The sequence below is a fragment of the Python bivittatus genome, unplaced genomic scaffold (genome assembly GCF_059951505.1).
Source record: "Python bivittatus isolate LINGU-HERP-01145 unplaced genomic scaffold, Pbiv_v1 ctg000310_np1212, whole genome shotgun sequence".
Taxonomy (NCBI): Eukaryota; Metazoa; Chordata; class Lepidosauria; order Squamata; family Pythonidae; genus Python; species Python bivittatus.
Genome location: NW_028277054.1, coordinates 7,586,410 through 7,614,103, shown reverse-complemented (window position 1 = coordinate 7,614,103; position 27,694 = coordinate 7,586,410). Strand labels below are relative to the sequence as shown.

General features: G+C 44.4%; 3 protein-coding genes across 3 annotated transcripts; 1 reads left to right on the top strand and 2 right to left on the bottom strand.

Moving 5' to 3' along the window:
- Positions 1 to 265: 265 nt before the first annotated feature.
- LOC103059830 (snake venom serine protease-like) lies at positions 266 to 6,086 on the bottom strand. The gene is given in 6 exon segments (XM_088139996.1): positions 266 to 936; positions 939 to 990; positions 1,322 to 1,461; positions 1,826 to 2,085; positions 4,092 to 4,242; positions 5,906 to 6,086. Coding segments are annotated over 6 exon segments (687 nt in total). The 5' UTR covers positions 5,958 to 6,086; the 3' UTR covers positions 266 to 904.
- Positions 6,087 to 11,715: 5,629 nt separating this feature from the next.
- LOC103062039 (snake venom serine protease-like) lies at positions 11,716 to 18,114 on the bottom strand. Its single transcript, XM_088139994.1, has 4 exons — positions 17,929 to 18,114; positions 15,447 to 15,597; positions 13,172 to 13,431; positions 11,716 to 11,864 (listed from the first exon to the last, which is right to left on the bottom strand). Exons 1-4 carry the CDS (start codon positions 17,978 to 17,980, stop codon positions 11,716 to 11,718), a joined length of 612 nt encoding a protein of 203 aa, XP_087996120.1. The 5' UTR covers positions 17,981 to 18,114.
- Positions 18,115 to 19,001: 887 nt separating this feature from the next.
- On the top strand, positions 19,002 to 26,062 carry COX6B1 (cytochrome c oxidase subunit 6B1). Its single transcript, XM_007429440.4, has 4 exons — positions 19,002 to 19,156; positions 22,650 to 22,766; positions 23,548 to 23,648; positions 25,836 to 26,062. The coding sequence occupies exons 2-4, from the start codon at positions 22,661 to 22,663 to the stop codon at positions 25,887 to 25,889; spliced, it is 261 nt and encodes an 86-aa protein (XP_007429502.1). The 5' UTR covers positions 19,002 to 19,156; positions 22,650 to 22,660; the 3' UTR covers positions 25,890 to 26,062.
- Positions 26,063 to 27,694: the final 1,632 nt, after the last annotated feature.

The window sequence follows — 27,694 nt, the reverse complement described above, 5'->3', positions numbered from 1 at the left end:
TTGGCTTTACTTATTGTATTATGCCATTAGCAGATTGGTTTGGTGTTGGCTCCCTGAGCTGTACGAACTCAAGCAATTGTGAGTTTCATTGCCATCTTCCAGAATTTTTGTTTTCAGTTTCCCAGTCTGGTAGCGTCCTATCCAAATACTACCCAGGTCAAACTCTTTTCAGCTTTTAAGCCCAGACAAAGTTCGCTAGATGCTGCCATTTGCAGAGCCATTCGTTTCCTTATATTGTCAAAACTAAAGGGTCAGTAAACAAGTGAGAGATGATTTATAATATTTTATTACTGTTGGCATCTGTTTCTTTCCAGTTTGTTTTCAGCTGGGAATTCACATAACATGATTAAAGAAAAGATTCTATTCTTTAATGGTTGGGAGAGGAGAGGTAATCTGGGATCCTTTTTAGACCACAGTAGGGCTCAGGTATGTGGATATGTTCACGAGGTGACTCCATGACTCCATGTGGGATGATGTAAATGTTCCAGAAGTGGACAAACATTGAAAGATGTTCAGAGGTTAAAATGTTTGGAGGGCTCTATTCTGGAGTCAGAAAATTTTGCACCTCGCCCTAAAACAGGCCTTTGTACTGATTTTTACTTTTATATACTGAGATTTAACTCTGGGACATGATCCCTCCAGCATTATTTTGGGTGTGTCTTAACTCCAAAGGAAGTCCTATTGGGTCTAAAAAAGGCTTACCGCATGGAAATATGCTCCAATGTAATTGGATATGGTTGGGGACAGAGAAGAGAGAGATTTACTAATACACCATGTTACATTTTTCTCCTAACTTTTTTCAAAGGATTTTCACTGGAGAGGGGGACAAATCACATTTGTATTTCCTGCAATAATGCCCTGGATCCATTCAATATAATTGATGACCTTGATGTAGATGCCAGGCTCAAGAAGTTGGGCACAAGGAGAGCCCCCCCAAGATACAATGCCCTGGAATTCTCCATTACACAGGAGGGGTCCCCCGGAGTCACCCTATTGAGAAAATCAACCGGATTATGAAACAGCACGTTACTATCTATGAATGGGAAGTGGAGCAAACGGTTCCCTTTTTATTCCACCTTCCATTTGGATAGAGCCCCAGATGTTTCACTTCAGGGTTCCCCAAACCAGGACCCTTGTAGAAGTGGGGATTTAACTCCCAGAATTCCCCATCGCCACTATTGGGAATTTGGAGTTGAGATCCAAGTTATAAAATCCTATAATGTACTACAGTACGTACGTTTCTACCAAGATGCCTTCTAGGCTGGATCTCTACCATAGTCATGGTTCCCTTAGGAAACTTATTCAGAGGCGATCATCTTACCTCACATGAATCTTTGCCTCCTTCCAGGTCTCCAGCACACAACATGTTCTTGGTCACTGTCTGGTGTGGGTAAGCTGCTTGACACACCTGATTATGGACTATTTGAATGTCAACGCAATAAGGGACTTTGGGATAAGTCACTGAAAAGATTAAAAATAGGCAAGTTACACAATTTTGCCTTTCCCAAGGTAAAGATATTAAAGGTAACCAAGCCATGCAAGACTGCCATGCCAGTGGGACCTTTTTGGTTCCCAGTGGTGTTCCTATAAATAAAATGCTAGGGACTGGTGTTTTGCTATGCCACATACCAGTTTCTTACTTATTTCTTTTACATCAAGAACCTTGTGGGGCATGCAACTGATGAGGCAGTGGGATCTTGGGGCACCCCATTGCCTACCCACATTCCAACCTTTTCATGGGTGACATCAGACGTAGTGGGACTCTAAGCCTGACTGATGTTGCATCAAAAGCTGGATCAGAGAGAGAGTGTAGGCAGACCCCTACCCTCAGGAGTTGTGATAGTGCCCCAGCCCATAACAGTGCAATACGAGCTCATAGTGGGAGAGCTGGAGGGCAGGCTGAGAGGCGCGATGTGTGCAGTGTAGTTAACGGAGCTGTTCAGTCTGATCAACATGATGTCATGCTTGTATGTGGTACAGTTGCTGGTGTCAGGACAACACCATTCCTCCATTGGCTCTCTTATCTGCTCATTCCCATTTGGCGTATCTCTATTATGCACACCAAGCTTCATGTGGAATTTGTTACTGCAAGAAAAACAACAAAAAGTTGTGGGGTCACTTAAAGTAAACACTAGATTACTGTGAGACCAGGCTGAAGCTGCTAAACTAAAATGAAGCAGGCACATAAGCAGAAAAGACAAAAAGCAGGAATCTTGTCTAAAGGATCCCTTCAGGGAGGTAGATAAGAAGAAAACAAGTTGCTAAAGAAACAAAGGAAAAAATGTCACCTGAACCAGACAAAGGAAGTTGGGCCTCAAAAGCCAATCCCAGCTAATCAACAAAGCAAGAATTTGGGGGGATAAAAAGGGGCCCTGAAGCTGCCCACTCCTTGGGTTGTCTTTGGATCCAGAATTGGCAGCTTCCGTGCCTCTAGCTAGTGCCTGACAGCTTAGTTGAGAAGTACGTAGGTAAGCGTGGATGCGTGTGTGTGTGTGCATTTGAGAAAAAGCAGGTGTACATTGTAACCGGTAAAGTTTTGCTGTTATTTCAAATTCACTGGGCCTCCGTGTATTCCAAAGAACCTGATGTGCCTCTGTGTTTGGTTGGGAGGGATTTGTGTGTGTCCCTAGTTATTTCCCAGCTGATGATCAGGGCTGTGTGTCTTGACTGCTCTAGCCACACCTCTCTGGAAAGCCCAGGTAGAAAGCAAGGGGGGCTGACAAGATCCACGTGCCTCAACAGGATGGGTGTTGAGTGAGTGACCATAAGCTGAACCTGGGAGCGCATGTAACATTACTTGGGATGGCTACTCCACCTCATCTTTGGCATTCAGGCAGGATCATTAGCGCCAAACAAGAAAGGGCCATAACCCAGTTTAATACCCAGCATCCCCAGTTGGGTTTGGGGAAAAAACCCTGCCTGAAACCGGGAAGAGCTGCAATCAATCCAAATCTGAATGAGATGCCCCAGAGGTCTGGATTCACCCAGCGAATTTACTTGGACAATTGAATTAAGCTATTTTCATAGTTGGTGCGAAACCTTGAAACCTAAACTCAGCTACGTGCTGGGTTTGTGCAACAAGCTAAGTCACATAATGGGGGGAGGGGGGGAAAGCAAGTTTAGCACTGAGCAAGCTCAGCATATTGTATGACTAAATCTCTCCTTTCCTGACTTGGATGTGCATTGTGTGAATTTATGAACTTCTGAACCATAGCTGACTGTGTTAAAGGGTTGAGATAGGGCCCACATGATCATGGTACTAAAACTATGATTTTGTGCTAAGCACATCCACTCTCAACCCAACTTATTTTGAAAGATGGTGGGATAAATAATTAAGAACACAAGACAGTGCCCACTTTGCTGCTGTTTAGAAGAGCTGTGAAGACCTGGCTCTTCACCCAGGCCTTTGGTGAGGGAGAGAGAGAGAAAGAGACCCCTTCCTCAATCGTACTTGCCATCCTTTATCTTCTGTGAAATGTATTGTAGTTTCTTCAGTTACTGCAAACTGCCCAGAGTCATTGAGAGTCAGGCGGCATGTGATGTATGTGTGACCAACCATTAATATAGTATGGTTGGTCGCACAGTCAGCCAGATGTTTAGACTGGACTTGGCATTTTTATCCACCTGTCAAGTCCTTCCCAAGGACCTGGGATGGGCAAATGTTGCTTGATGGTGTTCAAGGCATCGTTGCAGGATGGAGGCTGTTCCAAATAAAGCTGCCTGTTGCAATGGACTGATGGTGATTTTGTCAATGCCGATGGTGTTCAAGTGGTGCTCCTGGTGTTGGAATAGGAGGAGGAGGAGGGGGGGGAGGAGGAGGATCGCCATTATCCAGAAAAAAGGAAAGATATAAATACGATGGCGAAAGAAAAGGAGATGCCACCATAGATATAAACATCATTGCTCAAGATATGATTGTGAGGAGGAGGAGCAGCAGCAGCAGCAGCAGCAGCAGCAGCAGCAGCAGCAGAACGGAGGTACTCTTTCAAAACGCACACAGAAACCACTACAAACTAGCAGAAGCACTGTAAAAAATCTTGAAATCTAAACAAGATCTCCCTCGACACTTCCTTGTTCTGGAATGCCCTCACCTGTAGCAGTGTGCAGCAGTGAGCACCCAATCCTGATTGAGCAAGATCCCGGAGCAGAAAGGACCGAGAGAGTCATAGAAGAGCACAAGGAAAGGATGTTCATTTTTGTTACATTCAGCACCTCCAATGATCCGATCCTGATACGCTGACACTGCAAAGAGACCAAGAAAGTTCACTGTTGGGCTGGAGAATGGAACAGCATCACTTTTATTAGTAGTGTTTCTACCAACACACCAATTTGGGGGGGGCAAAGCAGACTGCACAGCTTCAAACCACTTTAACAAAACGGAAAACTTGCAAGTCACATACATGGATACGCCCATGTATATAAACTTCCTCTGAATCTTTAAGATAAGAACAGAGTTTAAGATCTTATCTTCCTGTTTAAGATAAGAACACAGGAAATTTTAACCTACTTCCAGACATGGTTTTATGAAAGCGGATCTCTTTTCATTAAACGTTTCATTAAACATTAAAATTAAGCTCACCAGGCTCTGAAATAACATACACCCAGGACCTTAACACTGAAATGCCTTACTGAAGCAGGCTCTGCTTTGTCTTGCCACTTGGTGAGTGCTGCTACGATTTGGGGATGGAAAGGTTTCTAAGACAGGAGGGCCGACTGATTCAATGTGGAAGTGAAGTACACACTTCTATCATCCCCAGAATTCCCATCCCAGGACCGTGTCATTATTTAAGACAATGTCTTGCTGCTCGAACTGTAGAAGCTCCTTAGAGCCCCTTGAAAACAGCAGTATCAGTGAGCTTCTTGTATTTTCAACCAGTTCAACCAGTGTTTCTCAACTTTGGGAGCTTTCAGATGTGTGGACTTCAACTCCTAGAATTCCCCAGCACAGTCACACCAAGAAAAGGCCATGATCAGCAAGCTTGTACAAGCAAAGATGGAAACAGATGTTTATCCCTTTTAACTCACTCTCCCTTTGCCTGCACGATGGGGAACTAGTTGTTAACAGATGGCAGCCAATCTGTGTTCTAAGAGAATGGAAGTTTAATCCAATAGATTTAAACCAGTTTGAACAAAAATCAATGACCATTTCATGCACCATTTCTTCCAGACCATCCTAAGACTCTGAGAACCCCTCCCCAACCTTTTTCTTGATGCATCTTATATTAATATATTATCTTCTCTACTGAAGTCAGTTTCCAAATAAATGGAAACATGAAAGAAAGCTGGAAATACTTATGGACTGTCTGAATGTCAACACAATAAGGGACTTTGGGATAAGTCTCTGAAAGGATTAAAAATAGGCAAAGTGACACAGTTTCACCTTTCCCAGTTGACCCCCCAGATACACGATTTTAATTCCCGTTGTCTCCAACCAGCAGGGTTGGTCACACTGCCTGGGAATGGGAGTTATTGTCTCCCAAAGCTGTTCAAAGGCACTAATTTGGGAAAAACAGGTCTAGTTAAATGGTTTTTGTCAAGATATCAAGAGGTTTTAAATCAGTTGATGGGCATTGGGAGGCTTCTCAAATTCCTCCAGCGCTCTGTGCAAGGATTGCCCTGTTGGAAAAGTCAATTCCAGAGTCGCAGAACTGATCTGATATTTGTTAACTGATTAGTTTTGCTGACGTGAATGAAATGTATCCATCCACATCATTGTTGCAAACACTTCAAAATTCTTTGATTGGAACTTCCCATTTGTGTGGTCTGGGTCTTCTTCCCCCACTCTCTGCCTGTGCCCCGGTTGTGCATCTAGATTTAATAATTACATGCAAGGTCACTCATGAAACTGGGGGCTTAAACAAAAAAGACGCCTAGATCTCCATCCACCCTGGCTCCAGTTTCTTACCGTAAGAAAGCTGCAGCATCAGAAGGTTTGCTAGCAATCTCATCAGTGCCATAGTATCAGGTCTGCGTGGCAAAGAGTCCACCCGGACTTTAGAAGTAGGAAACGGTTTTGGCAAGAAGAAAGCACAGGCTAAAATATTTGGCTGAGTACTTTGTTCCTTTCCACCCGAAGGCCAAGGGACAGATGTTGAGAACGTGCCAGATTGAGCCTTATATAACTTGGCTCAGTCACGCAGCCCCAGAGAGAAAACAACACTGATAAGAAGGCTGGACAAAAAGAGGGCCTTCCGGAAAGCAGAAACCCCAAAATGTGATTAATGGTGTGTGCATGAGATGTTGGTGCAGAATTCAAGGGAGCCATTTCAGCTTTGGGCTGGAAGGTAGACAGAATTAAGAAAATAATAATTCCAACTGGAAATGTTCTCAAGCCTCAAAAAGCCAAATCAGTTAGACCATGGTTTGACCACAGAAAGACAGCCTGCATTCAGTAGACCAATTTGCTTGTGTGGTGGGGAAAAATGATTGTTCCTGTATTGTTAATAGCAGTGGCAACAGATAGAAGCCATAGTTCCACAAATTTTCAGTGTTGTGAGGCGAGTTTGAAACCACTCCACTTTTTCCAGTCCAGGATCCAGTTTTGAAAGAATGGAGATCAGGAAAGCTGGCTGTGCACAGCACTGGATAGCTGCTCTCCCCGGCTGCAATTTGTCTGAATTTGACTTAGCACAGCCTCCTTTAAACTGGACACCTCCAGATGTATGGACTTCAATTCCTAGAATTCCCCAGCCAGGATAGTCATGGTGGAGAATTCTGGGAGTTGAAGTCTGTACAACTGGAGGGTACCCAACTATGGTTGGGCGGCATTCATGGTGTGGGGCTGGCTTACTTGAGTGACTGCCTCTTCCTGATAATGCCTACCTGTATCTTCAGGAGAGGCATGCTATTAAGGCAGTGTTTCTCAACCTTGCTGAGTTTAAGAGGGGTGGACTTCAACTCCCAGAATTCCCCAGTAAGGCAGGCTGGCTGGGGAATTCTGGGAGTTGAAGTCCACCCCTCTTAAACTCGCCACGGTTGAGAAACACTGTTAGGTGGTGCCATCTGGCAGGACCCAGGAAGAGAGCCTTTTCTTTCATGGCACCCACCCTCGGAACATCATCCCCCTGGAGCTTAGATTGGGCCTAACCCCGTTGGCTTTTCACAAGGCCTTGAGAGACATGGGTTTGTCAGCAGGCTTGAGGATCGAGAGGACTGGTAGAGCCCGTCCAGTGGCAGCATTAGTTGCTCTTGGTGGTTTTTGTATCTCTGCTGCTTACTATTTGTATGGTTTTTATGTTTTTCTATATAGTTTTTAATTGTTGTTAGCCACCCGCCAGGAATTTGAAATGGGTGGCCATTTACACTGAAATAAACAGGGTTAAACAGACCATAACAGCACAGGGGCATGAAACATTTTCCTCCCCTCCCTCCATCAGGGCTTTATACTTTCAGATTTTGGGGAAAAAAGGATTATGGTAGGTTAATGTCGTGCAGTTTAATTAAAATGAATCATCTTTAATCGCTGTCGGGAGCCTCTTTAAAGAGAAATGCGGATTCTCGATGAAGGTCAGAAAAAAATCCTCGTGCTTGAAGGCAGAGCAGCGGTGAGCTCCGGATAACGGGTCAATTCAATAACTAGGTTAAGTATACGTATTGAAAGCACGCTTTGCACTCGGCCAACACAGCCACCCTCTGGAAGCAGCTCCTGTTTGGGACTTCGCCGCCCCGCTGGTCCAGAAAAGCGCCCAGCCGCCGCCACCTCCGGCGCCCCGCTCGCCACGAACGAGACCGGGCTATTGCGCGGAGAAACCACGTGCCGCGCTCCCTCACGGGAAAACGAGCGCCGGGCTAGCGCGTCCTCGCGCCCGTTCTTCCGGCGCTGCTCTAGCCCCTCCCATCGCTGGTTCCGGTGTCTCTGTGGCCTGTCGTGCAGGTGAAAGTCGCTTTCAGGAACCGCTGGTTCGTCGGCCTCATTGCGGTGAGAAGCCGGGAGCTCGCTCCCAGCCGGGCGCGGGGGAGAAGCCCGACTGCCCCGGCCTTGCTCCGCCCTCGGGGGGCTCGGTTCTGCCGCGGCCCCGACCCTCTGGGAAGAGTGCGGGGAGGCCCGGCGCTGATCTCGCCGCGGCCTCCGTCGCGAAGGGGAGTCGCGCCCGTCCGGGGAGGGCGGCACCCTCGGGGCGTGTTTGGGCGTGCCGGCTGGGGATGATGGGGTTTGGCGTCCAGCGCGCTGGGAAGGCGGCGGCGGCGGCGGCAGGAGGATTCGGGTCCCGTCGGGAGCTTCGGACCCCACCAGCAACAGTTCTGGTTCTGGCCCGGGGGCAGGGAAGTCCGCAGCTGCCGCAGGAGCCGCCTTGCCTTCCCTGGGCCTCAGTCGAGGAAGGCGCCTCTGCGAATCGCGGCCCTTCCTCTGACTTTTCACGCACGCACAGAGTCGCCTCCCCTTTTGTTCTTAGCACCCCCCACCCCTCAATTAGTGGGGAGCTGGGGGGGAGTGCGGTTCGGGTGAAATCTGCCCTCCCGATTCGTCCCGGGCAGAAGTTCTTGCCATTCAGACCAAGCCTTTGCGGCACCACCCAGAGACCTTCCTTTAAAAGCAGAACAAAGCTGTTTAATAGGAAGGTGCGCCCAAGCAGTCCTAACGCTAAAGGTAACCTTCCAGCCGAATGGTACTTTCCACCAGCTATTCCACAAGTTTAATAAGCCATTCTCATCATTTGAGGGAGGATTGCGTGCTGGGGTTTCCATTCGACCTGGCTAGCTTAGGCTGTGTTTCCAACATAGATCAGCACCTACTAATTTATGAAGATTAAGAGTATCAGCAAGAAAGTTAAGGTACATCAGATGTGGGCATCAAAAGGCCCTTTCTCTCCTTGCTTTTGCCTTGATTTAACTAAAGAAGCTTGAATGTCTAATAGCTGAATTTGCAGAAAAGCTGGCATTGGTGAACATGAAATGGGGCAGCGTCTGTGGTTCAGGGAATGATGGGAACCCAGCCACTATGTCAACCACAACTGAAGCCCTCATAAAGTTGTTCTATTTGGGTATCAGGTATTATGTGAAAACAACATCTGTATTGTAGTCTGAGTGTAGAGTTTGTTGACTATCTCTCAATCTATAAAGTGTATAAATGTTCAGTGCTTAATTAAGTTTATTACAGTGATGGGCACACTACCTTACATGTGGCATGTCATTTTTCTTATTGTTTTCTGTCTGCAGGCAAGATGCCTTGTACCTTTTAAGCACTCATCCCCACCCAATATGTAATCATTTAAGTTAGCTCTTTCCTTCTCTTATGTATACCAATGTCATAAAGTGTCCATTAAAGGGACAAAAGTAGCAACTTGGTGAAAAGTTAAGATTGCTTTCCTCTTCCCATTGTTAAGATGAGACATTTTAAGCGCTGCTTAGAAAGAATCACTTTGTTCGAGGCGGCTTTCTTTCAAACTGCATCTAGACAGAACTGAATAAATAAGACGTTTCTTATTTCGTCATCTATTCAAGGTTCAGAAGCTTAATTGTTTATTGATCTGATTATCCTACCATTGAACAACCACATCCATTCCCTGAATTTGATTCTTTATTAGTTTGAGCAACTCCATCACATGAAGCCAGCAAGCAGAGCTGCAGAATAAAATATCTGCTTCCAATTTCTTGGCATGCCAGTGTTCTGAAGCCTTATTTATGGCATAAATGTTACTATTTCTGTTCAGCAGGCTAGAATATACAGTACTGTGCAAAAGTTTAGGCAAGTGTGAAAAAATGCTGTAAAGTAGTAATGCTTTCAAAAACATACATTGCAATTGTTTATGTTTATCAATTTATAAAATGCAAAGTGAGCAAACAAGAAAAACCCAGATCAAATAAATATTTGGTGTGACCACCCTTTGCCTTCAAAACAGCATCAATTCTTCTAGATAAAGTTGCACAGAGTTTTTGAAGGAACTTGGCAGATAGGTTATTCCAGACATCTTGGAGAACTAGTCACAGATCTCCTGAGGATGTAGGCTGCCTCAAATCCTTCTGTCTCTTCATGTAATCCCAGACAGACTCGATGATGTTGAGATCAGGGCTTTGTGGAGGCCAAACCATCACTTCCAGGACTCCTTGTTCTTCTTTACGCTGAAGATAGTTCTTCATGACATTGGCTGTATGTTTGGGGTCATTGTCCTGGTGCAGAATAAATTTGGGGCCAGTCACACACCTCCCTGATGGTATGGCATGATGTATCTGCCTGTATTTCTCAGCACTGAGGACACCATTGATTCTGACCAAAGCTCCAACTCCATTTGCAGAAATGCAGCCCCAAACCTGCAAGGAACCTCCACCATGCTTCACTGTTGCCTGCAGACACTCAGTATTGTAGCGCTCTCCAGCCCTTTGGTGAACAAACTGCCTCTTGCTACAGCCAGATCTTTCAAATGTTGACTCATCAGTTCAGAGCACCTGCTGCCATTTTTCTGCATCCCAGTTCTTATGTTTTCGTGCATAGTTGAGTCGCTTACCCTTGTTTCCACATTGGAGGTATAGCTTTTTGGCCGCAATTCTTCCAAGACAACCACTTCTGGCCAGACCTCTCCGGACAGTAGATGGGTGTACCTGGGTCCCACTGGTTTCCGCCAGTTCTGTGCTGATGGCATTGCTGGACATCTTCCAGTATCAAAGAGAAGTAAGCATGAGGTGTCTTCCATCTGCATTAAGTTTCCTTGGCCGACCACTGCATCTACGGTCCTCAACATTGCCTGTTTCTTTGTGCTGCTTGAAAAGAGCTTGAACAGCACATTTTGAAACCCCAGTCTGCTTTGAAATGTTTGCCTGGGAGAGACCTTGCTGATGCTCAATTAATGACTGTGTTTCAACCTACATATGAAATTGATGATCATTAGCACCTGTTTGGTATAATTGGTTAATCATACACCTAGCTCTAATCCTAAAAGATCCCTGGCTTTGTGCAAGTGTACAAAGTGTGCAAGTGTTGTAAGAACTGATGCTGGTTTGAAGCCAAAGGGTAGTCACACCAAAGATTGATTTGATTTGGGTTTTTCTTCTGTCCCCTCACTTTGCATTTTGCAAATTGATAAACATAAACAATTACAATATATATTTTTGAAAGCATTCTTACTTTACAGCATTTTTCACACCTGCCTAAAACTTTTGCACAGTACTGTATGTTCCAATGTAATTGGATATGGTTGGGGACAGAGAAGGGAGAGATTTACTAATGCAGTATGTTATGTTTTTCTCCTAACTTTTTTCAAAGGATTTTCACTGGAGAGGGGGACAAATCACATTTGTATTTCCTGCAATAATGCCCTGGATCCATTCAATATAATTGATGACCTTAATGTAGATGCCAGGCTCAAGAAGTTGGGCACAAGGGAAGCCCCCCCAAGATACAATGCCCTGGAATTCTCCATTACACAGGAGGGGTCCCCCGGAGTCACCCTGTTGAGAAAATCAACCAGATTATGAAACAGCACGTTACTATCTATGAATGGGAAGTGGAGCAAATGGTTCCCTTTTTGTTCGATCTTCCATTCGCATAGAGCCCCAGATGTTTCACTTCAGGGGTCCCCAACCCAGGACCCTTGTAGAAGTGGGGATTTAACTCCCAGAATTCCCCCCACCAGCATCACCACTATTGGGAGTTGAGATCTAAGTTAGAAAACGCTGCAACTTACTACAGTACGTATGTTTCTACCAAGATGCCTTCAAGGCTGGACCTCTACCGTAACTGAAAACTGGCATAGTTCCCTTAGGAATCTTATTCAGAGGGGATCATCTTACCTTACATGAATCTTTGCCTCCTTCCAGGTCTCCTGCACACAACATGTTGTTGGTTATTGTCGCCCATGGGTAAGCTGCTTGACACACCTGATTATGGACTATTTGAATGTCAACGCAATAAGGGATGTTGGGATAAGTCTCTGAAAAGATTAAAAGTAGGCAAAGTTACACAGTTTCGCCTTTCCCAATTAGTCACCCAGATACATAGGACTATCATTCCCATTATCCAACCAGCAGAGCTGGTCCCACTGCCTGGGAACGGGAGGTATTGTCTCCCAAAGCTGTTGAAAGGCGCTACTTTGGGAAAAACTAGTCTGGTTAAAGCTTGCAAAGGATGATTTTTGTCAAGATATTAGCAGGGTTTAAATCAGCTGATGGGCATTTGGAGGTTTCTCAAATTCCTCCAGCACTCTGTGCAAAGATTGTCCTGTTGGAAAAGTGGGGCTTTAGAGGTGAATAAATAAGCTAAATCCAAATATGCAAGAGAATTCTTGGAAGCCTGGTATTCAGACAAGGCAGCAATTAACAGACACATAGAGATTAACAGCATCTACATACTATTCAAAAGAGACGAAAGACCAGAAGATCGCCTCACCAGCAATCAATCACCAGCAATCATCACCCAGATAAGCAAAGGTCACCACCAGGCACACAATCAAGCAGCAAACATATGCCAATCAAAGAACTACCAGAAGAGCAAAACAAAACCCCCACCCCCACCAGCACTGGGAAAGCATGCCACAGCATATAAATAGAGAGCAAACCCCATCCCATTTTTAGCACTGAAGATGTTACCTAGCCCGGTAATGAAACGTTTGCAAGAAAAGAACCAAGCTCAGAGAACCCCAAGGACTCCACAAGTGGGGCTTTTGTCAATCCCAGTGTTCAAAAACTGATCTTGCCTCCCCTGGAGCTGGCCATGGGTGACATAGAAGACAGGGAGTCTCTGTCCGTGGTCTTAAGGAAGAGGTCCTCTGTAATTATCCAGGGAGATGTTACCCCCATCCAAAGGTAGGCAATCTTTTTGAGCTAAGAGCACATTTGGTCTTTTGAGAGCAGGTGGTAGATCTGCGCTGAAAATACCTTCCATGGGAGGCTTGTCAGCTTAGAAACTGGGCATGGCCAGTCACAGAATACCCCATTATTAAAGGTAATCAAGCCATGCAAGACTGCCATGCCAATGGGACTTTTTTGGTTCCCAGTGGTGTTGCTATAAATAAAATGCTAGGGACTGGTGTTTTGCTATGCCACATGCCAGTTTCTTATTTCCTTTACATCAAGAACCTTGTGGGGCATGCAACTGATGAGGCAATGGGATCTTGGGGCACCCCATTGCCTACCCACGTTCCAACCTTTTCATGGGTGACATCAGACGTAGTGGGACTCTAAGCCTGACTGATGTTGCATCAAAAGCTGGATCTGAGAGAGAGTGTAGGCAGACCCCTACCCTCAGGAGTTGTGATAGTGCCCCAGCCCATAACAGTGCAATACGAGCTCATAGTGGGAGAGCTGGAGGGCAGGCTGAGAGGCGCGATGTGTGCATTGTAGTTGACGGAGCTGTTCAGTCTGATCAACATGATGTCATGCTTGTATGTGGTACAGTTGCTGGTGTCAGGACAACACCATTCCTCCATTGGCTCTCTTATCTGCTCATTCCCATTTGGCTTATCTCTATTATGCACACCAAGCTTCATGTGGAATTTGTTACTGCAAGAAAAACAACAAAAAGTTGTGGGGTCACTTGAAGTAAACTCTAGATTACTGTGAGACCAGGCTGAAGCTGCTAAACTAAAATGAAGCAGGCACATAAGCAGAGAAGACAAAAAGCAGGAATCTTGTCTAAAGGATCCCTTCAGGGAGGTAGATAAGAAGAAAACAAGTTGCTAAAGAAACAAAGGAAAAAATGTCACCTGAACCAGACAAAGGAAGTTGGGCCTCAAAAGCCAATCCCAGCTAATCAACAAAGCAAGAATTTGGGGGTATAAAAAGGGGCCCTGAAGCTGCCCACTCCTTGGGTTGTCTTTGGATCCAGAATTGGCAGCTTCCGTGCCTCTAGCTAGTGCCTGACAGCTTAGTTGAGAAGTACGTAGGTAAGCGTGAATGTGTGTGTGTGTGTGCATTTGAGAAAAAGCAGGTGTACATTGTAACCGGTAAAGTTTTGCTGTTATTTCAAATTCACTGGGCCTCCGTGTATTCCAAAGAACCTGATGTGCCTCTGTGTTTGGTTGGGAGGGATTTGTGTGTGTCCCTAGTTATTTCCCAGCTGATGATCAGGGCTGTGTGTCTTGACTGCTCTAGCCACACCTCTCTGGAAAGCCCAGGTAGAAAGCAAGGGGGGCTGACAAGATCCACGTGCCTCAACAGGATGGGTGTTGAGTGAGTGACCATAAGCTGAACCTGGGAGCGCATGTAACATTACTTGGGATGGCTACTCCACCTCATCTTTGGCATTCAGGCAGGATCATTAGCGCCAAACAAGAAAGGGCCATAACCCAGTTTAATACCCAGCATCCCCAGTTGGGTTTGGGGAAAAAAACCCTGCCTGAAACCGGGAAGAGCTGCAATCAATCCAAATCTGAATGAGATGCCCCAGAGGTCTGGATTCACCCAGCGAATTTACTTGGACAATTGAATTAAGCTATTTTCATAGTTGGTGCGAAACCTTGAAACCTAAACTCAGCTACGTGCTGGGTTTGTGCAACAAGCTAAGTCACATAATGGGGGGAGGGGGGGAAAGCAAGTTTAGCACTGAGCAAGCTCAGCATATTGTATGACTAAATCTCTCCTTTCCTGACTTGGATGTGCATTGTGTGAATTTATGAACTTCTGAACCATAGCTGACTGTGTTAAAGGGTTGAGATAGGGCCCACATGATCATGGTACTAAAACTATGATTTTGTGCTAAGCACATCCACTCTCAACCCAACTTATTTTGAAAGATGGTGGGATAAATAATTAAGAACACAAGACAGTGCCCACTTTGCTGCTGTTTAGAAGAGCTGTGAAGACCTGGCTCTTCACCCAGGCCTTTGGTGAGGGAGAGAGAGAGAGAAAGAGACCCCTTCCTCAATCGTACTTGCCATCCTTTATCTTCTGTGAAATTTATTGTAGTTTCTTCAGTTACTGCAAACTGCCTAGAGTCATTGAGAGTCAGGCGGCATGTGATGTATGTGTGACCAACCATTAATATAGTATGGTTGGTCGCACAGTCAGCCAGATGTTTAGACTGGACTTGGCATTTTTATCCACCTGTCAAGTCCTTCCCAAGGACCTGGGATGGGCAAATGTTGCTTGATGGTGTTCAAGGCATCGTTGCAGGATGGAGGCTGTTCCAAATAAAGCTGCCTGTTGCAATGGACTGATGGTGATTTTGTCAATGCCGATGGTGTTCAAGTGGTGCTCCTGGTGTTGGAATAGGAGGAGGAGGAGGGGGGGGAGGAGGAGGATCGCCATTAGCCAGAAAAAAGGAAAGATATAAATACGATGGCGAAAGAAAAGGAGATGCCACCATAGATATAAACATCATTGCTCAAGATATGATTGTGAGGAGGAGCAGCAGCAGCAGCAGCAGCAGCAGCAGCAGCAGCAGCAGCAGCAGCAGAACGGAGGTACTCTTTCAAAACGCACACAGAAACCACTACAAACTAGCAGAAGCACTGTAAAAAATCTTGAAATCTAAACAAGATCTCCCTCGACACTTCCTTGTTCTGGAATGCCCTCACCTGTAGCAGTGTGCAGCAGTGAGCACCCAATCCTGATTGAGCAAGATCCCGGAGCAGAAAGGACCGAGAGAGTCATAGAAGAGCACAAGGAAAGGATGTTCATTTTTGTTACATTCAGCACCTCCAATGATCCGATCCTGATACGCTGACACTGCAAAGAGACCAAGAAAGTTCACTGTTGGGCTGGAGAATGGAACAGCATCACTTTTATTAGTAGTGTTTCTACCAACACACCAATTTGGGGGGGGCAAAGCAGACTGCACAGCTTCAAACCACTTTAACAAAACGGAAAACTTGCAAGTCACATACATGGATACGCCCATGTATATAAACTTCCTCTGAATCTTTAAGATAAGAACAGAGTTTAAGATCTTATCTTCCTGTTTAAGATAAGAACACAGGAAATTTTAATCTACTTCCAGACATGGTTTTATGAAAGCGGATCTCTTTTCATTAAACGTTTCATTAAACATTAAAATTAAGCTCACCAGGCTCTGAAATAACATACACCCAGGACCTTAACACTGAAATGCCTTACTGAAGCAGGCTCTGCTTTGTCTTGCCACTTGGTGAGTGCTGCTACGATTTGGGGATAGAAAGGTTTCTAAGACAGGAGGGCCGACTGATTCAATGTGGAAGTGAAGTACACACTTCTATCATCCCCAGAATTCCCATCCCAGGACCGTGTCATTATTTAAGACAATGTCTTGCTGCTCGAACTGTAGAAGCTCCTTAGAGCCCCTTGAAAACAGCAGTATCAGTGAGCTTCTTGTATTTTCAACCAGTTCAACCAGTGTTTCTCAACTTTGGGAGCTTTCAGATGTGTGGACTTCAACTCCTAGAATTCCCCAGCACAGTCACACCAAGAAAAGGCCATGATCAGCAAGCTTGTACAAGCAAAGATGGAAACAGATGTTTATCCCTTTTAACTCACTCTCCCTTTGCCTGCACGATGGGGAACTAGTTGTTAACAGATGGCTAAAGGTGACTCTCCCTTTGCAGGTCTGCACAGCTCTACCTTCCAGGACTTTCTTGCATACCAGTTAGGATCCCTGGATTGGAGCTGAAAACTGGGACCAAGGAAAAAGGGATGTTTGACTTTCAAGCCTCAGTTCTTAAAATTACTATCCTTAACATCTCCAGAAATGCTGCAAATAGGTCATGTAGCATGATGAAATGGCTTCTGCCTTTCTGATTGCTGAAGTGTGAGAGGCTGCGGGTCTTAGCAGAAGTCACAGCATCAGTTTGCTTCGCTTCTTGCTCAGGAACTTGATGGTATCACTGCCAATCAAATTCCACTAAGCTGAAGTAAGCAAAATAGTTCAAATTTGCTTCTAAAAAGGAGGGACATTTACCAGCATTTGGCCCAGAGTTTTATCTTCTTGTCGTGTACCACTCAGCAAAATATTCCTTTCAGGTGGCCCCATGCGGGGGCAGAATAGGGGGCAGAAGGAGAGAAAGTGGGGGAGAGATTGATGAAAATGGGATTTAATCTATGAAGCTGGACACGAAGTAGATAACATTTGGATTTAATTCACTAAAACAAAACGGTTTGAGCCAACACTGATGGCAGTAAACTCCCTACATGCAAGTTTTGATATTTGTTTCAGAAGCAATGACCCAGATGTTGTATGCTGTGCTAGGCAGCCAATCTGTGTTCTAAGAGAATGGAAATTACGTTTAATCCAATAGATTTAAACCAGTTTGAACAAAAATCAATGACCATTTCATGCACCATTTCTTCCAGACCATCCTAAGACTCTGAGAACCCCTCCCCAACCTTTTTCTTGATGCATCTTATATTAATATATTATCTTCTCTACTGAAGTCAGTTTCCAAATAAATGGAAACATGAAAGAAAGCTGGAAATACTTATGAACTGTCTGAATGTCAACACAATAAGGGACTTTGGGATAAGTCTCTGAAAGGATTAAAAATAGGCAAAGTGACACAGTTTCACCTTTCCCAGTTGACCCCCCAGATACACGATTTTAATTCCCGTTGTCTCCAACCAGCAGGGTTGGTCACACTGCCTGGGAATGGGAGTTATTGTCTCCCAAAGCTGTTCAAAGGCACTAATTTGGGAAAAACAGGTCTAGTTAAATGGTTTTTGTCAAGATATCAAGAGGTTTTAAATCAGTTGATGGGCATTGGGAGGCTTCTCAAATTCCTCCAGCGCTCTGTGCAAGGATTGCCCTGTTGGAAAAGTCAATTCCAGAGTTGCAGAACTGATCTGATATTTGTTAACTGATTAGTTTTGCTGACGTGAATGAAATGTATCCATCCATATCATTGTTGCAAACACTTCAAAATTCTTTGGACTTTCCCCATTTGTGTGGTCTGGGTCTTCTTCCCCCACTCTCTGCCTGTGCCCCGGTTGTGCATCTAGATTTAATAATTACATGCAAGGTCACTCATGAAACTGGGGGCTTAAACAAAAAAGACGCCTAGATCTCCATCCACCCTGGCTCCAGTTTCTTACCGTAAGAAAGCTGCAGCATCAGAAGGTTTGCTAGCAATCTCATCAGTGCCATAGTATCAGGTCTGCGTGGCAAAGAGTCCACCCGGACTTTAGAAGTAGGAAACGGTTTTGGCAAGAAGAAAGCACAGGCTAAAATATTTGGCTGAGTACTTTGTTCCTTTCCACCCGAAGGCCAAGGGACAGATGTTGAGAACATGCCAGGTTCTCACCCTTGCATTATTGGCTCAATCACAGAGCATGAGAGAGAAAATGACACTGATAAGAAGGCTGGATATGTATCAACAAAAAGAGGGCCTTCCGGAAAGCAGAAACCCCAAAATGTTATTAATGGTGTCTGCATGAGATATTGGTGCAGAATTCAAGGGAGCCATTTCAGCTTTGGGCTGGAAGGTAGACAGAATTAAGAAAATAATTATTCCAACTGGAAATGTTCTCAAACCTCAAAAAGCCAAATCAGGGGTGGGGCAGTTAGACCATAGTTTAACCACAGAAAGACAGCCTGCATTCAGTAGACCAATTTGCTTGTGTGGTGAGGAAAAATGATTGTTTCTGTATTGTTAATAGCAGTGGCAACAGATAGAAGCCATAGTTCCACAAATTTTCAGTGTTGTGAGGCGAGTTTGAAACCACTCCACTTTTTCCAGTCCAGGATCCAGTTTTGAAAGAATGGAGATCAGGAAAGCTGGCTGTGCACAGCACTGGATAGCTGCTCTCCCCGGCTGCAATTTGTCTGAATTTGACTTAGCACAGCCTCCTTTAAACTGGACACCTCCAGATGTATGGACTTCAATTCCTAGAATTCCCCAGCCAGGATAGTCATGGTGGAGAATTCTGGGAGTTGAAGTCTGTATAACTGGAGGGTACCCAACTATGGTTGGGTCCCATTCATGGTGTGGGGCTGAGTTTTTGAGGGACTGCTTCTCCCTGATAATGCCTTTTTGTATCTCTGCTGCTGACTCTATTTGTATGGTTTTTATGTCTTTTTATGTAGTTTTTAACTACACCCACCGCCGCCATGAATTTGAAATGGGTGGCCATTTACACTGGCAGAAATAAACCACGTGCCGCGCTCCCTCACAGGAAGACGAGCGGCCGGACTAGCGCGTCCTCGCGCCCGTTCTTCCGGCGCTGCTCTAGCCCCTCCCATCGCTGGTTCCGGTGTCTCTGTGGCCTGTCGTGCAGGTGAAAGTCACTTTGAGGAAGCCGCTGCTTCGTCGGCCTCGTAACGGTGAGAAGCCGGGAGCTCGCTCCCAGCCGGGCGCGGGGGAGAAGCCCGACTGCCCCGGCCTTGCTCCGCCCTCGGGGGGCTCGGTTCTGCCGCGGCCCCGAGCCTCCGGGAAGAGTGCGGGGAGGCCCGGTGCTAAACTCGCCTCCACTGCGAAGGGGAGTCGCGCCTGTCCGGGGAGGGCGGCACCCTCGGGACGTCTTTGGGCGTACTGGGTGGGGATGATGGGGTTTGGCGTCCAGCGCGCTGGGAAGGCGGCGGCGGCGGCGGCAGGAGGATTCGGGTCCCGTCGGGAGCTTCGGACCCCACCAGCAACAGTTCTGGTTCTGGCCCGGGGGCAGGGAAGTCCGCAGCTGCCGCAGGAGCCGCCTTGCCTTCCCTGGGCCTCAGTCGAGGAAGGCGCCTCTGCGAATCGCGGCCCTTCCTCTGACTTTTCACGCACGCACAGAGTCGCCTCCCCTTTTGTTCTTAGCACCCCCCACCCCTCAATTAGTGGGGAGCTGGGGGGGAGTGCGGTTCGGGTGAAATCTGCCCTCCCGATTCGTCCCGGGCAGAAGTTCTTGCCATTCAGACCAAGCCTTTGCGGCACCACCCAGAGACCTTCCTTTAAAAGCAGAACAAAGCTGTTTAATAGGAAGGTGCGCCCAAGCAGTCCTAACGCTAAAGGTAACCTTCCATCGTATGCCGGCCGTGAAAGCCTTCGACAATACATTAAGATTGCTTTCTTCTTCCCATTGTTCGGGTGACATATTTTAAGTGCTGCTTAGAAAGAATCATTTTGTTCGAGGCGGCTTTTTTCAAACTGCATCTAGACAGAACTGAATAAGCAAGATGTTTCTCTTATATCGTCATCTATTCAGGGTTCAGAAGCTTAATTGTTTATTGATCTGATTATCCTACCATTGAACAACCACATCCATTCCCTGATTGACCCCTTCGCAAAACATGACTTAGTACTTGGGGGCAAAACCCTTGTTGGCAATCACAGAGGTCAGGCATTTCTTGTAGTTGGCCATCAGGTTTGCACACATCTCAGGAGGGATTTTGTCCCACTCCTCTTTGCAGATCCTCTCCAAGACATTAAGGTTTTGAGGCTGACGTTTGGCAGCTCGAACCTTGAGCTCCCTCCACAGATTTTCTATGGGATTAAGGTCTGGAGACTGGCTAGGCCACTCCAGGACCTTAATGTGCTTCTTCTTGAGCCACTCCTTTGTTGCCTTGGCCGTGTGTTTTGGGTCATTGTCCTGCTGGAATACCCATCTACAACCCATTTTCAATGCCCTGGTTGAGGGAAGGAGGCTCTCAGCCAAGATTTGACGGTACATGGTCCCATCCATCGTCCTTTTGATGTGGTGAAGTTGTCCTGTCCCCTTAGCAGAAAAACACCCCCAAAGCATAATGTTTCCACCTCCATGTTTGACGGTGGGGATGGTGTTCTTGGGGTCATAGGCAGCATTCCTCCTCCTCCAAACACGGCGAGTTGAGTTGATGCCAAAGAGCTTGATTTTGGTCACATCTGACCACAACGCTTTCACCCAGTTCTCCTCTGAATCATTCAGATGTTCATTGGCAAACTTCAGACAGGCCTGTACATGTGCTTTCCTGAGCAGGGGACCTTGCGGGCGCTGCAGGATTTCAGTCCTTCACAGTATAGTGTGTTACCAATTGTTTTCTTGGTGACTATGGTCCCAGCTGCCTTGAGATCATTGACAAGATCCTCCCGTGTAGTTCTGGGCTGATTCCTCACCGTTCTCATGATCATTGAAACTCCACGAGGTGAGATCTTGCATGGAACCCCATACCGAGGGAGATTGACAGTTATTTTGTGTGTCTTCCATTTGCGAATAATTGCACCAACTGATGTCACCTTCTTACCAAGCTGCTTGGTGGTAGTCTTGTAGGCCATTCCAGCTTTGTGTAGGTCTACATTCTTGTCCCTGACATCCTTGGACAGCTCTTTGGTCTTGGCCATGGTGGAGAGTTTGGAATCTGATTGATTGGTTGCTTCTGTGGACAGGTGTCTTTTATACAGGTAACAAGCTGAGATTAGGAGCAATCCCTTTAAGAGAGCGCTCCTAATCTCAGCTCGTTACTGTACCTATATACAGTAAAAGACACCTGGGAGCCAGAAATCTTGCTGATTGATAGGGGATAAAATACTTATTTCACTCATTAAACTGCTTAGGGTTAGGGTTAAAATGGATTAGGCAGAGGACAATGCAATACCATACTAATTGACTCTAACAGTGAACCGTGACTGAGAGATGCTGCGAAGGTCATACATGTGGGCATTGGTTGCAAAGTTACTTTTTCATCACTGTCCTAACTAAATGGTCACTGTCTGAGGCAGTCGCTAAACAAGGACTACCTGTACTATAATAGGAGCTAGTGATAATATTCTTGTGGTAAGGCAACTATGATTAAAAGCTGGGGGACAAGAACTTACATACAAGGGAAGTGGCTTGCCCTGTTTAAAAAGAAATTTAAATATTTGAGGGGTATTTACCATGAGAGAACACAGCCTGTACAAAATTGCCAATGTCTTTGTTGGACTAGCACTGGGTTAGGATGAACCAACAAGAGCAATTCCTGCTCAGGATTGCACTTGTTTTGTGACCCTCTCCCCCAATTAAAGATAATTTAAATGCTGCCTTTATTCTTGGTCAATGATGTGGAATAATTCATGAATATCTCTTACTGCCTTGGGTAGACCCTGTGAAATATTGATTGATTATGTGCCATCAGGTCTATGCTGACTCTTAGTGACTACATTGATAGATCTTTCCAAGATGGTCTGTCTTCAGCCTGGCCCTTCATATCTTCCAGTGGTGCTCCCTTTGCTGTTGTAATTGAGTACATCCACCTTGCTGCTGATCGTCCTCTTCTTCTCTTTCCTTCCACTCTTCCCAACGTTATAGACTTCTCAAGAGAGCTGTTTTTGTATAATGTGTCCAAATAATTTGAGCCTGGTCATTTGTGCCTTGAGCAAGAACTCTGGGTTGATTTTTTTGATGAACCATTTGTTTGTTTTCTTGGTTATCCATGGTATTCTCAGGAAACTTCTCCAACACCAAAGTTCAAAAGCATCAATACTCTTTCTATCCTGCTTCTTCAGAATCCCAATTTTCACTTCCATAGATTGTCACAGAGAAAAACCATTGCCTGCATGATTCTGATCTTTGTATGTACAAACTCATCATGGCATCTGAATATTTTTTCCCAAGCCCTTCATTGCTACCCTATCAAATACTAGTCTGAAAATTTTGTTTTAATATTTTTCTTTGCCATTTGGATTAACAGGGTGGGATGTCAGCTAATGATTTATAAGCAGGATTCTACTTAGAATAAGATGGCTGCTGCAATCCAATCATAAATTCTTTTGGGGATAACATTGCCATAATAGAACATGATCTTTTACCTAGGGGAGTGTCTTCTAATAGTTAATATTTTGAAGCACCTGGGTATATCAATTTCCTGATTTCATATCTATTTTCAGAAAAAAGAAGCATGTCTGAAGCCATCAGACGCAAGATAGACAACTACAAAACAGCTCCATTTGACAGTAGGTTCCCCAACCAAAACCAAACACGGGGCTGCTGGCAGAACTATCTTGGTTAGTATAATTGATGCATGTGAATGTTTGTGTCTCCGCATTATGGATAAGAAAAAAGACTTGTTTTTATTCTGGAGTCTTAGTCCTTGAAAAGTCAAAAATATTTTTCTCTACTGAAGTGAAAATAAAATATTATTTAGGGACAAGCTTAAGCATAAAAATGGTACTGCTGCCTCTTGTTCCTTCATTAAAACACTAGTTAGGTGATGAACAATAATTTATTTGACTTTAACCATTTTTTTTTTTTAGTTTTAACACATTAAATGTATTCTTTTTTCCCTCTGCAATTTTTCTTTTGAACTTTTCTGACAGCCTGGGTCATAGTCTGCCATGGTAAAAGAAAGTTTAACTATACCAGGGAGGCAATCCTGTTGCTTTAAAAACTCCTCAGTCCTCCAAAGAACACTCTGTTTATCTTGCATATACAAGCAAGCATATTGAGTCGTGGGAATTTGATAATATCCTGTGGTTAGGCTGGTGGTATAATACAATATTGAATCTCCATTGACTTTTTCCATAGTAGCTATTGATCAGAGACTGAGAAAACACTGTGTTTGATGATGTATCATCATCGTCATCACCTAGTTGGATATGATAGATGGCAAGAAGGTGGATACAGGGAGGTTCTTTTTTTTATTTTGCAGACCCAAATGTTGGGTAATACAGTCTTATAATTCTTCAAGCATACACACAGGTCTGTTTAGGGACTCTTCTGTTTTTTGTTCTGGAACTGATGCATTCTGCTCCATCATTGGCTTGAAACTTTTTTTTTTTCTGGCAGATTTCCATCGGTGTGAGAAAGCTATGAATGCCAAAGGCAGCGATCCCTATGTCTGCCTGTGGTACAAAAAAGTATACCAATCCCTGTGCCCTTCTTTTTGGGTAAGTAAATGACATAAGCTTGGCTAAATTATTTTTGTACAGGAAACCAGTTTGGAGCAAAGGAAGATATTCAGTAAAGGATTTCTCCCTCTTCAGTGGTACAGCTATGAAGGGGTCAGGCAATCTGCTGACCAAAATACTTTAGAGTACAACACGATAATCCCTCACCATTGATCATGGGAGTTGTAGTTCTAGCACATCTGGGAGAACTTGGCTGTCTACCCCATGGTTATGCATGCCCCCCAAAAACTCCATTCAGAATTGTATTCAAAATATTTCTTACCCCTCTCTTACCCCTCATTTGCTTTGTTCACAGTGGCTTAAGGCAACTAAAATGTAATAATCCTGTAATAAAAATGTATAGAAGTAGGGTTTCAATGTAAGATTTTTTTAGTCTGGAGAATCATAGTGGCAGTGATGGAAACTTTTTAACTTCAGCATTATAAACTAAGATGCACAAAAAGTTTCAAAACTTGACTGTTCAGAGTCTGCTGAAAATATTAACCAACCTCAGGATGGAGATCAAAATTGCTTTTTTTTTTTTTTTTAAGTGAGACTGTTTCCATTATGCTCAACCCATTCTTTTCAAGGCTGGAACATTTTGAACTCAAGATACTTCCCATGTGTCTAATTATAGAGGACAAAAGACAGGGTTGCTCAGTCTTGAACAATATTGGATATACGAAACAGTGTATGCAGGATCCATTCTCACAAGATCAGAAGCGATAACCAAAACCCAGACTGATCTGTTACTGAAAGAAGGGTGGAACCCATCCCTCTTGCCCAAATAAGAATGGCTTTAAACCTGTTATGCTGATGGACAAGGAAAAAAAAATGCAAGATTGTAAACCTTGATTACACTATAAATAGGGCTTGCATTTCATACATAGTCACTGGCATTTGTAAAGTTGCTTTTCTATAATAAATGTTCATATCAGAAGCTTGGTGTTCTTGTAAGCCTGCTTGTGCCAGTTTCTAGTCTCAGATCTTTGGGAGAAACCTGACAGTATGTCCCATAACTGCAATTCCTTTACACATTTACAAAACAGTGTTTGAATGTTCCATATTAAGGACTCTCTGTAGAGGTCTAGAACATTCTAAAGGGCTTGGCATCTGGGAGGCCACCAGTCTGAAGAAGACAGTTCAGGGTTATTGGTGAGTTTGATGTTTTCTCGATTGATTGAGTTGATTTGAAATAAAACACAGAGCAGCCAGAGAATCATAAAAAGCACTCAACCTAGCCAGCCTAAGGATCAAGTAGTAGTAGTGAATAAGTGGAGGGCAACAAAAGATTATAAATGGAGCTTGCTGTTTCTATCTCAGAAAACCTGAATCCCACTGTCTTAAAAAGGGCTATATAATTTTATACTGGCAGTCCCTGGGTTAGGAATGTCTGAGTTATGGACTACTCATACTTATGAACAGGCTGCCTGGTACTAAAAATGGCAGATGGCGTTCTCCTTCCTTGAGCTGATGAATCGTTGAAGCCACGCAATGTTTTTATGAACTGCTGAAGCCACATGTTTTTAATATACGGTCTGTTTTCAGTGGTTTTCAACAGTTCAAGAAAACATTGCATGGCTTCAGTGATTTGTTGGCTCAAGTAAGGAGAACGCTGTCTCCCCTTTTCAGTAACAGGCAGCCCATTTGTAAGTATGAGTTCCGACTTACATACAAATTCGAGTTAAAGACAGGCTTAGGAAAGGAACTTGTTCTTAATCCAGGGACTGCCTGTATAGCAAAGCCTTCTCTGATGCCACTTTTTAAATAGTGAACATGTCTAGAACAATGACAATTTTTGTGTCATCATTTACTCTGTGTCTTGAATGAGATTCTGAATAGTTAAACCCGCATGACATGCACATTGACACTGAAATAACCTGCTGATATCCTTCTGTAGCTTAATGTAGAGACCTCTGTGAGACTCTTACTTTAAAAAATACGGGATACTAAAGCTAATGTAGGAAGTTGAGGCATCATCTCGCAAGCAGTAGAATCTTCTGCCAGGCACTTTCTTAAATAAAGCCGAGGCAATCAAAGCAGAACTACTTCCATTATCACGAGGAGTAAAAATCTGGTGTCTTTTTTTAGAAATGGAGAAGCATAATTGTGCTGAAGAATTACAATTCTAACCACGTAACTCTTATTGAGAAACAGTGATCAAAGAAACGTGCTGGTCTTTTGCAGGTTGACAACTGGGATGAACTTCGGGAAAATGGCACATTCCCAGGCAAAATCTGATGATCTTCTGTCTGCCAGTTGCTCCCCTTCTCAGGATGTTGCGCTGCTGAGTCCTTTCCATGTGGTATCTCTGAAGGATCGTCTGAAACTGCTCTTGTCTGCTTGAGCATTTGAATCACTTAATAGTACGGAATCTTGGATATTACCCATTCTAATAAAATGCATAATACCTACGGCTGTGTTTATTCTGTTGACTCCACTCGTGACTCATGAATATGCCCTACTGCATACTTTATCTATGGTAATGTTCTCAAAGGATGGGAAAGATGTCATTACTGTGATATATGTCATACTTTGTCACTGGACCCCTTTTGACATGATATAAGCCCCTGCTTTCATTGGGTTAAACAGTTTGCACAGTATTTACATAGGAAACTATGAAGTGATAACAAATTATTACATGAGGGTCAGCTGTCTCACATCTGCTCATTTCCCAGTTGCTTATCCCATGTTGTGGGGTAAGCAAAGGCAACATAAGAGATGCACTTTGATAGGTTGCCTTGGTTTCAGCATGTTCTTACGTCGCCTTTGCTTATCATAGGCAGCCAGTCAACAGGCAAAGATCTGATCTTCTTGGAAAGGGCATCAGATATCAGATGGGCTCATGCGTTGTGCTAGGTTATATTTCTTTGCAGGCGAATGTATTGAGTGGGCTTAGCCAACAACTCTATTTTATAGAGGGGAGACACTGCATAGTTTAAACCAGTGATGGCAAACCTATGATATGCGTGTCAAAGATAACACGCCATGACGTTTTGGGTGACATGCCAGCATTCACCAACACCTGACAACAACTCTTCTCCCTGTTTGAGTTACCAGGGAAACTGAGTTTGTTTTACTTGTATTCATTTTTGTAATTATTTGACATTTCTTTCTATAATGCATAGCACCACACATGATTGGACTGTGTTTTTTAAAAAAATAAATAAATAAATATGTAAAGAATTGTTTCTCTTTTCTTTGGGGAGTGGTGGTGTGACACGCCAGCAGAGTCAAGTTAGGCATTTTCCAAATTTTTGACATGCCAAGCCCAAAAGGTTCGCCATCACTGGTTTAAATCCAGTTGAGTGAGAGTACTCTCACACCTACATATCTTCGTAGGGGGGGAAAAAGTGATGTTTGGGTGCTGTGTTCTTGTTGTGGGTTTATTTTCTTCATACTCTTAAAAAAGGCATCTACAGGGGAACCCATGGCATGTGTATGGTGGTATCACCATGCAAATGATATAGTTGACATACTCGCGTCAGATATCATGAAGTCACTGATGCAAATTATACAATCGTAATTTATGCAATGAAGTCATGATCCATATGTTCTCAGTTTGACATAACACATGCCTTGGAAGCAAATGCTTTTGAATCAAGTTAGGTTTTGGAGTAAGTGGGACTTCCAGAGAAGCAATGGCAGACTGAACATGGAGCCAACAGCCTTGGCAGAAAGAGGAGCTGGTAAATAGATCAGCTCCTCGGAATTCCTCTCCAGAGCAAGGAGAAGACCAGGATCGTCCACACGTGCTCCATACAGAGGCTCCCCATGAGAGACCATAAGACAACGGTCTGCGCCAGGTTTTAGAGTTCTGAGAGCTGGGAGAAAGTAATCTTGCCTATGGACACTGAGTTTGCCCACTTCCTCTCTTAACCACTTTAGGAAATTGCTTGTTAATGGCTTTTTGCATGTTAAGGACCTTCAAAAGGGCAAGTTTCACTACACCTAGTGAGTTTCCTTCTATTCTGGATGAAGTTTTATGCAAGTTTAAGGCTTTTAAAAGGAAAAACTACTTTTGAATAAACAGCAAAAGGGTGACT

Coding starts and splice junctions, on each gene's coding strand:
- LOC103062039 (XM_088139994.1), bottom strand. CDS start 17,980: ATGGCACTGATGAGATTGCTAGCAAACCTTCTGATGCTGCAGCTTTCT. Junction 13,432..15,446: donor ACTGCTGCACACTGCTACAG/GTGAGGGCATTC, acceptor TTTTTCTTGCAG/TAACAAATTCCACATGAAGC. Junction 11,865..13,171: donor CACTATCACAACTCCTGAGG/GTAGGGGTCTGC, acceptor TAATCTTTTCAG/AGACTTATCCCAACATCCCT.
- COX6B1 (XM_007429440.4), top strand. CDS start 22,661: ATGTCTGAAGCCATCAGACGCAAGATAGACAACTACAAAACAGCTCCA. Junction 22,767..23,547: donor CTGCTGGCAGAACTATCTTG/GTTAGTATAATT, acceptor TTTTTCTGGCAG/ATTTCCATCGGTGTGAGAAA. Junction 23,649..25,835: donor CCCTGTGCCCTTCTTTTTGG/GTAAGTAAATGA, acceptor GGTCTTTTGCAG/GTTGACAACTGGGATGAACT.